Consider the following 13,746-nt stretch of genomic DNA (forward strand, 5'->3'; position numbering starts at 1 on the left):
AGGGATTGTAAGTCTGGATTGAGCTGCATTCTCAGAGCAGTGCTGGGACCAAAGGGAGGAGTATCAGAAGGGGCTAAAGGTCTGGACTGAATCGCATTGGTACGGGGCGTGGGGGGGAATTTTCAGGCAGTGCTGCAGGTCAAGCCCGAGGTACATTGATGGAGGTGCACAGGAGAGGCTTAGGCTCTGACTATGCAGATACTTACCCATGTGCTTACCTTCCAGCATGTGAGTAGTCCCTCAGGCATGCAAACGCTGCATCTGGGAGCAACCCTCCCAGCCTGGGGTCCACAGACGTGTCCCATAGCGGGGCTCATGCAAACACTCTGGAAATAGCTGTGTAGACACAGCGGCTCAGGCTGGAGCTTGGCCTGGGGGTGGGGTGGGCTTGAGAGCGTCCGAAGTAATATCTACACAGCTATTTGTACAGCTAGTGTGAGCCCCACTGACACTGCTCGCTCCCAGATGCAGTTAGACATGCCCATTGACTCCAGTGGGACCCCTCCTGGGAGCGCATTGTCTGTAGGGTCAGATCCTCGCACAGTGCTTACCTGCGCCGTACCTGGCTGCTAGAGCTGCAGAGCTGCTAGCCCACTGCATTCACTCTGAAAGGGTGGGAAAATTCCCCCCAACAGACAAAAAGGGGAAGCTTCTTGGAGGGTAAATAATAGCACCCCGTGTCTAACTGGTGCTGTCAGGGCTCCCATGTTTTATTTCAGGGGTGGGCCACAATGTAAGCTTGCAGAGCTTGGTTTGTTTTTTCCATTTATGTGCTGGGACCCATTCATGGGGCAGGTACTGCAGGGCAGTGAAGAGTCTCTGCCAGACAGACTGGGTGCTCGCTGGCCATGTGGAGAGCAGTGTCTGCACAGGGATAGACATGTCCAGCAGTAATAGGAAAGACAGATTTGTATTCAGACCAGGCTTGTAGCAGAGAAGCTGTATTTTTTTTTAATAAATGTTATTATATTTTTCAGCGATTTTATCAAAAATGTTTTCAGTTATTTTCACAAGCATGGGGCATATTTTTTGTATGTTGTCCAAAGTCTCTTTCTATCTTCTTTTCTTTTCTTTTCTTTTCTTTTCTAACAACGAGTTGTTTAAGTGATGGCCGCGGGTGGATGGGGCACTTAACCCCTTCTGTCTATGCCTCTCTCTCCTTGTCTTCCACACTCACTCACTCTTTCCCTTTCTCGGTCTCCCCCTCATTCCCACACTGCCATCCTCTTTTGCCCACACGTTGCCTTATCCTCTTTCACTCACTCAATCTCACCCTGTGCCAGGGTTTCAGAATGCATAGGCAAGCCCCCCAAGTTGGCACACTTCAATCGGGTTGCCTGGGCAAGGTCAGAGACCTGTTTGAAAAGATGCTCACCCTGTCTGTCTGTCTGTCCCGCTCGTGTGCACAATTCTCTAGGGGCCTTTTTCTCATCATGTCTATCTCTGGCAGGCCCTCCAATCCCTACCACTGTCTCTTCAAATCCTTTATATCTTGTTCCCCTCCCAGGTATTTTTTTATAATTAATTATTTGCCGGGAGCCGACAATGTGCTCAGTATGACCCAAGGAACAAAAAGCAGGCAGTGCCTTCCTCAAAGAGCTTTCAGTCCAAACAAGGCAGACTTGGGGCAGGCCAGACCCACTGAGAAGCCAGAGGAGTGGCTGACTAGGATCTGCTTATTTCGTTGTAAGTGATGAATGTTGTTGACTCATTGCTCACAGGTTTGTGGAAGAAGTGAGTCTCTTGGAAGGATCTGAATGAGCGGGGAGGGGGCAGTGTGGACGGGAGTGGATGTGAGTGCGTGCTTGTGCTTAAAGGTGCTATGTGGACAAAGGCATGGATTCCTTTAACTCAGCGAGGAGATCACCTGGTTCTGTGCTATGAACAAGTACAGTCATCTCATCACAGAGCCAAGCCGGGAAAAGCTGACCCCATCCCACTCATTGCGTATCACAGGAACAGGAAAAGAGTGATTGGGAGAACAGTCCATCAGTCAGAGCTAGAGCTGGGCGATTGCTAGCGCTATCCCTGTTTCCATAGACACAGCCAGTCACGTGACCACCGTCAGAATGACTTCTAGGTGGGAAGGAAGTGGAAAACAATTAAAAACCCAGGCTGTCTGCACAGAGCTCCGTTACTGGAGGCCCATTCACACAAGGTGGATGTTACTCTGCACGTCTCACAGCTGACTGCGGGAGCCTGTCCCAGCCTCCATATAGCCGTTTCTCATGTGCTTTTCCAGACAGTAGCTCAGTCCTAGAGGGAGCCAGTAGTTTCACCAGATGCTTTCTTTCTTTAGCCTTTTCCATATCCTCAGTCACATTGCTATCTAACATAAAACCAAACTCACCAGCCCAGGAGCAAAACCTAGCTGCCCTCCCTCAGCCAGGATGTTAACACGATGGCCAACCTCAGGAGTTCAAAGCTCAGTCTCGTGACTTTTGAGGCCTGACTTTGGTTTAAAAACCAGGAGGCTTTTAATAATACATTTTTAGTTCTTTTGCTTTGCCTCCTTCTCCTTTAGCATGCACCTGGGTCACATTTTAAACTTTCTTTTGCAATCTTGAGAGTTAGAAACTTTTTTTTTTTTTTAATGAAAGCCATGGGGCTTTCCTAATCACATCCCTTCAGAAGCGGGGGCTTTGAGATAAGCATCAAATATCACAAGGCTCACATTAAAATCAGGAGAGTTGGCCACACTGTGTTAATGAAAATCAATGGTTATTTACCTTCCACTAACTGTGGTTCTTCAAGATGCTTTCTCAGTGTGGGTCCCTCTTATGGTGGACATGTGTATCAGATGCGTGGCTTGTGTCCTGGAAGAGGGATCCACACAAGACTTGAAGAAGAAATTAATTATATTGTGTTCACCTAGCCAAACAACGACTCTCCCTGCATAAGGGTGCATAATTTGTCTCATGGAATTCTACTCCACCAGCCATGGAAATGGTTCTGCCTGAATCCCAAAAGGGATAACATCCTCCCAGACAGTCTCAGTCATATCCGAGAGAGTCCATAGTTAGGAAAACATTCAGTGTAAGTGTGAAAAGATGCTGTTGCCTTTTGAGAGCCTTGTGTTGAAAGGTTTTCCCCACGTCATCAGTATATATGTAAGAGTTCTGCGTTTTTAAATTGTGGGTCTGTAAGCAGATGGGATTCACACCCAATTTCAGACAAAACTACCCAGACTCTGGTTTATTACTAAAAGGGGTAATTCCAAAACAATACTTCATGGAATCTCAGCCTCAACCAGCTCTTGAGGATGGGCTATTCCTAGATTTCCTTCAACCCAGCCATAATCCTCTCTCCAGGCCTCATCTGCTCCTGTGTTTTCTTCCCTCAGCACCTGTACCAGACCCTTTGCTGGAGAACTGCTCCCTTATGATTAGAGTCTAATGAACTTCACTTGCCCCAGTGAGTCAGCAGTAAATTAACTGGGGGCAACAGAATCCCACTGCTCTGTTACAAAGTCTTTCCCTCAGCGGGCCTAGTCGCCCTCCTACATTTACTTAGACTGGCTTCAGAGACCAAACCAAACTAACACACAGCAGAGTGACCAGATTTATCACATTTCCGCATTGCTCCTTCTCTTCTTTCTCTCCCCAGATCTGGTGAGAGGCTATTCTATGACCCCACCCACTCTCAGCATCACCGAGGAGGAACACACCATAAACTCCAAGGATACACTGACTATTACCTGCAGGTAAGAGACAAATAAAAATGTTTTTGGGTAGCTTACCTGGGCCAGATCTTAAGTGCTCAAAGAAAAGTCCAACAGGAGGTCATCAGCGGAGTCCCTAGCTTCAGGACAGCTGGAAATGGGCAGTTTAACATGGCTTGTTAAAAGTGCCTGGTTGACGAAGCATCCCCTGAGATGGTGGTAACCTCCATTGCATGTAGGACCAGCTGGAAGCAGCTAGTAGAAGAATGGGGAGCTGTTTGCATGATCTCACAGGTTCCATTGTTGGCTCTAGAGTAAGGTGTTTTCCTTACCATCCTCCTCTTCCTTTTCTGTGTGATAGCCGCTTTGGCACTGCTCTCCCTGCAATTCCAGCTAGTTCTGGCTTCTCTCTGGAGCAAAGGGTGTCAGTCATTTGGTGGTTTTATGTTGTGGAGAAATAGAGACTGGGGGGAGAAAGCCACCCCCATCGATGACTGTGACTGTGTCCAGAGTCCCTCCTTGTTTTCCAGCAAGCAGGGGGCTAATGCCTTGCTTAGTCCTCATACAGATGAGCAAGGCAAGGTGGTTGTGGGTGGACGGCCGCCGTCAAGCTCTCAGGGAGGGACGGGTAACTCTACAAGAGGAACTTGGCAATCGGAAGGAGAAGATGCCTTTGAGAAGACAGAGCTCTACACTGCCTGGACTGGTTTGCCCCACGCTGGGATGTTTCTCCGTTTATGCTGCACACGCTGCCCTGCAGCCCTTAAGGGAAAATAAATCCGTGGGGAGAAAGACTTTGCTGGCTCAAACTGGGTTTGGCTGGTGAACCAATAGTTTTACCCCAACAACTTAAAGTGACGGGTGCCAGGATTTGAGAGCATGTCTCCAGTGGTGGCATGCAGCCCGCTGTGCCACTGAACGCCCTCAGCAATAAGGATTACAGCGGCGCGTCCACTCCCCATCTCTCCGCAAGCACGTTACTTTTGTCCACTCATCTTGACATAAGATTATCTAGCCTTTTCTTGAACACCCCTCATAACTGTGCACCACTTGCAAGTCATTTGTTATCCTGGTTCTGGGGAGCAAGCGGAAGGCTAGAAAATATAGATGAAATCAGTGGGGTTCCTCATGGGTTCAGCGATCTGCCTGCCCAGTTCCCTTTACAGTGGTGATGGCTTCACTTGGACCTTGGTAGGTAAAGGAGAGAGACAGTGTAATTGGTCTCTGTTTAGGGGACCTGTCTTCACATCACAAAACCTACTGTACCTCAGTGGAACCCTTCTGAGCAGGGAGGCCCAGGAGCGGACGGGCATGCCAGCGGTTGGAGCGCTTCTGCAGCGGCTGTGCCCATGCCGTGCCTTCTCCCTGAATACACCCTCCTTCGTTCCTTCGCAATGGCATGTCCGCACACTAGGAAAGCTGCTGCAGATATGGCTTGAGAAGGCTTCCTGCCGCGGCTGAGCAGGAAGGGTCCGGGCTGGCATCTGACATATTGCAGGGTGAGTGTTGCTCCACCTCTGAGCTGGTGCAGCGTGCATGCCTGACCTGCTGTGAGTCAGTGCTGGCTGCTGATGGCAAGGCTTCCTTCTGCTGTCCTGTACACTCTGGAGGGAAGCTGGCTGCCAGCTCAGATTTCACCCATCTTGGCTTTTGCATGCGACTGTGGAAGCCGCACCCTTTTGCCCCCATTTGCAGCAACACACGCAAGGGCAGAGCTGAACCCCACATGTAAGCATATGTATAGTTATTCATTACCTCTGTGATGTGCACTGCACAAGACACGGAGCAACACGCTCCCTGCGATGGGCTAGTCGCCAGCCCTGACCCGTCCTGCTCAGCCATGGAAGGAAACCTTCTCAAGCCAGATGTACAGCTGGGAAGAGCAGGTATCCTTACACCAAAGCAGGGCAAGGGAAGTGATGGATAAATGCATATATAGAGTCCTGTGTTGCTGGTTGATCTAAGGCAAAGACGATGTATTCCGGTTAGAAATGGGTGGGTAAATAAAAAATACCCCCTGCCAGTCAGTGCCCCTGGCTGTCCTGTATGCATATACTTGCCTGTTTAATGTGCTGTGTGAAGCCCTTCTCTTTAATTCCACCCCTCCAGCACAGGAAATAGCAGTTATGCTAACATTGTATCTGTAGTTATACCCTTATTCTGTATCTATTTACATGAAAGGAAACCATGGGGAGCAGAAAAGAGTCTGATTTCCAGTCTGGACTCTACACAGAAAGGCCTCCTTTGCCAAAGCAAAATGACCCAGGCTCTTAGTTAGCATCTGAGAAACAGAAGAAACTACCCAAATAGCTTACAGCTTCCCCCGTTCCCTGCTGCTGACTTCAGCTCATCTTTCATGCTCACTAGGAAGACATCCAAACTGCAGGCCAGGGTGGAAATGGTAGAGGCAAAAAAGGAGCAACTCTGTCCTGAGCTCCTAGATGTTCGGGAGACTACGTGGCCAGCCAAAGATCTTAAGGGGGGGGTCTGCAAACAGCACTAAGGGAGAGGTATCCCTGCACCTTCCACAGGATCATGAAAACTCTGCCCACTTGACATCCTGCTTCCCCTCAGAGTAGGGCATGCTCCCTACATTACCCCGAGAATGATCACTTTACAGGGACACTCCACAGATGCTGCTGGAATTTCCTCTCTGCACCTTCAGCGTAGTTCAGATGCTCCCCCTCCTCCCATGGAGCTCTAGGGCTGGTGTTTCTATCGCATCTCAAGGGCATGACTCTGATGAGAAGGCAGTTGCCTTATCATCCTCACCCCCAACTGCTCCGTCATTGGAATGAAAAGCAAATCCGTACTGGTTCATACGTCGTTAATTATGCCCAGCTGTGTCTCCAAGTCTCCCCTGGACCACGGACCACCCTGAAAAGACATGGCTTACATTAATGGGAGCTGAAGGGTTATGGCAGCAAAAATATGCAGCTTCCAGACCACAGAGGTGCGGGGGAAGAGAAGAGAAAAGGGGGAGGGTGCCGGGTGGGCAGGGGGAGATTGTTGAACTAAAATTATGTCCTTTCAGATTAGTATCCAGTGACCCTCCTGCTGGGAGTCAAAGTGGAGCTGGCTTTTGTTTGTCCATGTTGTAACTCCTAGAAACTGTCCTTTATAGCTGCCTCCCATCCCTGTAGTACAAGGCTGTTAAGCAGTGTTTAGGCAGAGAACTGCACTCAAGCTGGCTTTTCTTTCCTTGCACAGACAGTGCTGGGCCCCATATAAAAAAACCTCTTTTGCTTCTGGAAAAGGGCATCAGCTCTGGGCCCTTGGGTTGCCCATCGGCAGAGCTGAGCAATTGAGTCCAAGCATGTGATGGAGTAGGGACAAAGGGGTGAGGTCCACACATACAGCACATCTTTTATGAGCGCAAGTCCCAAGAATGGCAAAAACAATATTGGGATGAATCTCAGTGTTCATGGCCTGGCAGCACCTGCCAGAGGGGAAGCAGAGAGACGATGCCTTTCCATTTCCTGAATACTGGAGCAGAGGACATGGGAGCTGATTGCACAGCAGCAGAAATGTTGGGAGGAAAGAAATGCAAAAAGAGATTGGTATCACACCTCTCACTACCTGCCCCTTACATCCTCCTGCAGGTTTTAGTCACTCAGGTGTGCTGGATCGGTGTAAGTGGCTTTGAAATTCAAGGCTGGTCTAGGCTAGAAAGTTTTAGTGCCTTAACTGTTCTGGAATCACTAAAACTGTACAACCCTCTCCTGGGGATGGTGTTATAACTATATACATGTACTTTATGCTGGTATAGCTGTTCATGTACAGGAAAAGGGATAGCTATACCAGTATAAATCACCATCAGACCCGGGCAACTGCATCCACACCAGGGCTATCACTGGTATAACTCTTTTGGTGAACGTATAATCACATCCTTAACTGCCATAGTTATATCAGTAAAACTTCTAAGTGTAGAGCAAGCCTCAGAAAAGGGAGTGGAGGATTGTCAACTGCACAACGGTTTAATAGAGCTGTTTAATGAATGTTTGTGGCTGCACAAATATTGCTCTGGGAGAAAGGAAGTTTGATCCTGGACCCCTCCTGGTGCACGATGACAAATACGTGAGCACTGTTGCTGTGCTGGAAGCATGGAAGGAGAAACCTTTGCCCTGCATGGAAGCTTTCATGGTAGCATTTGGAAGAAGCAGAACTGCACCCGTTTTGATTCGCTGCTCTGCATGGGAGACCCAAAAAGTCCTATCTGAAGTTGGGTGATCTCTCTTCAACAGATTAGACCACAAAGCCTCTGCAGTTTTTGCTATGTATCCATCAGTCTGTGTTTGGGAGATACAGAGAGGGCTGGGCTGGTAAGAAGAGTGCTGTCAGTTCCTCTCCATCTCCCTTGAAGAGCGTCCTTTCAGAAAGTATTTTGGTTAATGAAGAAAACAGCTGTTGAGAAGTCTGTACTGCCTCTGTTGTTAGTGGCACCAGCACTGCCTGTCTCCTAACTCTCAGCAAAGCAGAATGCTGTCAAGGACCTGACAGATGGGCCAATGCTGGATCAGTGTAACGAAGACCGTTTTGAAGCAAAACTGCAAAGATGAAGTATAGCTGAGAGGGAGATGCCCAGAAACCATTACTTGGACCTCTTCCAAACACAGCAGGCCAGGTTCAGAGGTGAATCTAAGTGAGTCTAAGTTGGTGTAACTTCCATCTCTTTCTAGCCCACTTAACACACAAATTACAGTCACTTAGACTCACTCCCACTTACCGACATGTAACTCACACCCCCATACACATCACCATGGAATTTGGACCAGAAATGTTTGAGGCAAGAGTGCTTCAATTAAGAACAACCCATGGGCCTGTCAACAAGTCTGTTTGTATTGGCCCATCTCAGATATGTGTTTATATAAATATCCATCACTCAACTACTGCTAGCCCTGATAGTTAATAAAACAATGGATTGGACAATATATGAAAACCCCAGTTGGTAAACAAACAGAAAGCAGAAACTCTGGAGACTTGTAGAATTATTAAGCTTCACATGCAGCCCCAAGAATTTCTGAACAAATGCAAGAGGTTTTGAGGCTCCACAATACTGTCTGCCTTAAAATCTTGATATCTAGTTAATAAGCACTGCTATCCAGCTAAAGAGTCTGATCTCCCAGGCTTTTGAAAAGTAAGTTAAGTGCAGAGGGATTAGGTGGACTCAGTGGGGAATGACATGTATGACTCTGGATAGGAGGAGGAGGGTTTATCATTTGTTTCTGGTTTCGATGTCTGATTGATTGATTGATTGATTGATTTCATGTATATGCATTGGATGGAAACAATTTAAAAATCCAAATATATTTTTAAAATATAAATAAGAGCCTATGGAAAAGAGTCAATTTAATCTAGCATCTCCCCAACTCTGGCTTGTTCTGTCCTAGTGAAACTAGATTCACGCTACATCAGAGACTTGAAGTGCAACTGTGCTCAGGTGCCACTGTAAAAATAGCCCCTTCTTGCTCGATGGACCTATCCTTCTGTGTATTGTCAGGTCTGCTCATTTTAGCGATAAAGATACGTTTAGAGGACATTTTTATTCCTGTTAGCTCTGTGAGACTGAGTGAACTGTGGTTTCAATTCCATTTCCTGAATCAACAGAATTAAGTAAACAGAAATGTTCCAGTCAGTTACTGCGGTGCGAGCCCACTGAAGACAACGGGGTGGCACAGGTGCCTTAAGGGCAAATTTTGAAGAAAATGGGGATACCCAGATATGACTGAGGGCTCAATGTAGCCTGAAGCTCCTATTCTTGATGAGTAGGAAAGGACCCAGCTCGGCTCTCCGAGTCCACGCTGAGTTTGCAGGACAGGCAGCTAGAACCTACATTGTTCTACTTGTATGTGAGCGCATTCATGAGGCACAATGAACATGGAACTCCACAGTGCCTCCCTGAGCCACCTTTCACAGCAGAGCCACCTTTTAACAGAGCACAGGACTCTGTGGCAAGCCTACAAAGCCCTTTTCAAAAGCCATGGACGATAAGAGCAAAGAGCCTTGGAATTCTCCAGTCTGCGCCTTCGGTTAGAGAGATGGGGCTAAATGCATCATGTAAATTACACCTCCCACCATCTCCTGATCTCTCTGAACCCCAGAAGGGGATTCCCAGAGGAGGGCAGCTATAAGTACTGGTAAGGGTTTCACAATATATCCATCAAGACAGGGTGCTCAGTGGCTGTGTTAAATCAGCTCCCTTGGCCACTCTCTCTTCCCAGCACCACCCACTTTGGAAGCTGCACTGTCCCCACGTGGGCATCCCTGGGGCCACAGGTCACAACAGCCTCCCTTCCTCATGCACCTCCTGTTGCTTGGACCTTTCCCCTGCATCTGCACTGGTATAATTTGGCTTAGACTCTGGACTGAGTCTGGACCAAAAAGTACAAAGAGTCTTTGTAACTAATTAAGCATCTAATTCTGGATCCTGATCGGTGGAGAAGGCAACCAGCTCCTTGGTCCTTTGGTGAGCATGCCACAATGCCGTGAAACACCTAGGAACACAGGAACCCCAGACTGGACCAGAACCAAGGTCCATCTTACCCAGAATTCTGTCTCTGACAGCAGCCAACTTCAGAGGGAAGTGTAAGAACCTCACAGTAGCCAGGTGTAGGATAATCTACCCCCATATTAGGTCTCATCCTGGTCTCTAATAGTTAGAGATTGGCTTACACCCTGAAGCATAAGGTTTAACATCCCTTCCAAAAGAGTTGTTAGCATGAACTATTATAATATGTCTGTACAATTCCTGAGACTTCTCTTGCTCCGTATATTGTCGGAGACCGGGACTGCTGTGGACGTAGGAGAGGGTTCTTGCATCACTCAACAGGGACCTCTGTGGCTAATTAGAGGAACTATAAATTCCTTCCAGCCTTCCTCTGCCAAGCAAGGTCTCTGCAGCACAGAGCTCTCAGGAAGGGCAATCCTCTGCTAAAGACAAATACAAAGAGGAAGGCATGGCATCTCCAATACCATGGAACAGGAATCCTAACGTGGGCTAGTCTCAGCTGATATCGAATTGTGCCATGTGAGGGCTCTTTATCTAATTTCTTTTCTTATCTTTATCTAATTTCCTCCTCCTAGTTCCTTGCTTAAAGAATCCAGCTATTGGTGGTAATCACTCTCTCTCTGAGGCAGGGTCTGATTTCGCAGAATGAAACCTTCAGTGTAGAATACACGATAGTGTTATTTTTAATGAGAGAGTGCTGTTGTGTCGAGCTGTGTGGGTGGGTCAGGTGGGTGGGTTTTTACACACAGATGAGTGTCTGTGTATATCCCAGGCTCCATAAATCCTAGACCGTGTATAAATACACACTTGTATTTCATGCCTGGGAGTTTTCTTCCTGTTCCCTGGCACTTTTTCCTTGAAGGATAGAGAGCAAACTCTGGTGTCCTCCTTGGGTTTGATGAACATTTGCAGTCAGAGCTCTCCACAATGGCAGAAACATGAACCAGCTTGGAGCCGGCCTGTAAGGAGCTCGCTGGGCAGCCCCATATAGAAAAGGTTAGAGGAACTAGCATTGCAGGACTGCTTGAATAAAAACACATGGTGAGAGCCTCTGCCAGGGTGATTGGCTGCAGGGAGTCCCAGCTGGTATGAAAGGGAGGGAAATAGACCCAGCGGCTGGATTTAAGGAAGTTCAGCTTGAATTTGTAGCTTTCCCTTTGTTTTCTCTTCCCTTTTTTGATCTCTTTTGCTCTCTCCTCATTTTCTTTTCTCCTTTTTCTTTCCAATACACCCTATTCCTCTTTCATTTCTCCTCTCCACTCCATTTATCACATCAGAGCCTGAGTCAGCTGCTGCCCCACATGGGGTAAGGACAGAATATGTCATGTCTAAGGGCTTGTCTATACTACGTGCCACATTGGCGGGCAGTGATCGATCCAACGGGGGTCAATAGCTGCGATAAATTGACCGCTGAGCGCTCTCCCATCGACTCCGGAACTCCACCAGAACGAGAAGCGCAAGCGGAGTCGAGGGGAGAGCGTCAGCTGTCGACTTACCACAGTGAACATACTGCAGTAAAAAGAAAAGGAGGACTTGTGGCACCTTAGAGACTAACAAATTTATTTGAGCATAAGCTTTCGTGAGCTACAGCATCCGATGAAGTGAGCTGTAGCTCACGAAAGCTTATGCTCAAATAAATTGGTTAGTCTCTAAGGTGCCACAAGTCCTCCTTTTCTTTTTGCGAATACAGACTAACACGGCTGCTACTCTGAAAACCTGTCATACTGCGGTAAGTAGATCTAAATACGTCGACTTCAGCTACGCTATTCACGTAGCGGTAGTTGCGTATCTTAGATCGACCCCGTGCGGTAGTGTAGACAAGCCCTTAAATGTTGTCTATATCAGTGGAAACTCTTCTTAGTAAAGGGGACGGAAATACTGAAGAAATGGATCCTTTCTCTACAGATCCTGGGCTAATCCTCACCCTGGAATAAGTGAGATAAAGTAATGGGAACTAGGGACGGGTAGACTCCCTACTGCCAGTGAACTGATATTTGACAGCATGAAATTCCCCATGGAGGTGACCCTATGGCAATGGGATATATCCATCTTCCTGTGTGTCACTGGCTGGGTTAATGGACCTATATGCTTTCACCATCACACTACACCCCTTCCTCCCCATGAGGAATGAGATGGTTCCTCCAGGCACCAGCCTGACAGTGGTGTTCATGGCCTGCACTTCCAGGCATGTGCAGACATGGGCTGGGCACACCTTATTTGGCTCTCCTGAGGGAGAATAGGGACAGCTGCCTGGTGCCTGGGGTCCCCTTTTCCCAATCAGCACAGGAGAAGTCGGAAAAAAAAAGATGCCCCAGCAGTGAGGGTAGCAGCCACACTCCTATGTGAATGAAGGGTAGGCTGAGTAAGGATGAACAGCCCCCCAGGTTCTTCCACTCCTGCTCACTGGCTAACCTTCCCCTTTGTTTCTGTAAAGAGGGCAGCACCCCCTGGAGTGGTCGTGGCCTGGTGGCCTGGTGGGCCCTGACCAGGGCGAAAAGGAAAACGAGACAGTGGTATTGGTGAACCTCAGCGGTGGCCGGACCATCCGGGAGGAGGACTGCGAGGGCATTGACACAAAGCCCTACTGCAAGGTTTTGGTGCTGACCGGGACCCAGGCTAATGACACAGGCTACTACCGGTGCTGCTACAAGTACATCAGCGCCAAAATCGAGGGCACCACAGCGATCAGCATCTACGTGTTTGTGAGAGGTAAGAAACCAGTGACTGTGCAACCTCACCTGCCATAACACAGACCCGGACTGGGTGAGCTAATGGGCTGGCCCACATGCGAGCCTTAAAACCCTTTATGGAAAATAGCTATCGCAGCAGGTGGGGAGGACTAGCCCAAGGAGAAGCAGCGGAGTGGTTAGATTCAGTGTGTGTGGGAAAGGGCCACCTGCCTTCTAAAAGGAGACTGATAAGTGCAGGTTTAGAACTGGACAACATGGGGATCTGTGTAAACTCCCCAGTTCTACCACTTCACTTCAGTCCTGACCTGAAGCACCCTTGCTAGTCCTCTACCCCCTCTCGCACAGCTCGGCCCGTGCACCTCACTTCCGTTCTGCAGAGCTCCCTGTTAGGTCAGTCCCCAGCGTCTCTTCAGCGTAGGCTGGCAGCGCCCCACGCTGGTACACCACTGGTACATTAAGGGCACAGCTGCGCAGCCAATGCAGGTGTGAGTGTAGCACTCCTAGGCATACCCACCCTAGCTTTAACTTAGCTAGCACAGGTAACACTAACAGTGTAGCCCTGGCGCCATAGACTTCAGCATGAGCCAACTGCCCCAGTACATACCCAGGGCCCTGGCAGGCTTGTGCTGAGGTGGCTAGCCTGTACTGAAGCCCTTGCCACTGTGTCTTCACTCTTAGTGTTGCCCATGCTAATTAGATTAAAGTGAGCACAGGTATGCCTGTCCACACTGCATTTGCAGTGTAGACACGATTAAGATGACATAGCTCTGTGAATAATACAGGGACGTGGGAGCATCACTGTACCCGAGAACGGTCTGCAGTGTAGAGTTTGCCTGGCTACAGGAATATGTACAAGCAGGGAGGTGGAATACATACAAGCTGGGGCG

At 48.4% G+C, this 13,746-nt stretch overlaps 1 protein-coding gene across 2 annotated transcripts in view; it reads left to right on the forward strand.

Annotated features, from left to right (window-relative positions):
* FLT4 (fms related receptor tyrosine kinase 4) overlaps positions 1-13,746 on the forward strand; it is a 104,515-nt gene that overhangs the window by 34,940 nt on the left and 55,829 nt on the right. For both annotated transcript variants that reach the window (XM_084637243.1, XM_084637242.1), the window contains exons 2-3: positions 3,607-3,703; positions 12,604-12,878. In XM_084637243.1, coding sequence (XP_084493369.1) covers positions 3,607-3,703; positions 12,604-12,878 — 372 coding nt within the window. The remainder of the gene's footprint in view (positions 1-3,606; positions 3,704-12,603; positions 12,879-13,746) is intronic.

Source organism: Lepidochelys olivacea (genome assembly GCF_965140295.1).
Source record: "Lepidochelys olivacea isolate rLepOli2 genome assembly, chromosome: 8".
In the NCBI taxonomy this organism is placed as follows: Eukaryota; Metazoa; Chordata; order Testudines; family Cheloniidae; genus Lepidochelys; species Lepidochelys olivacea.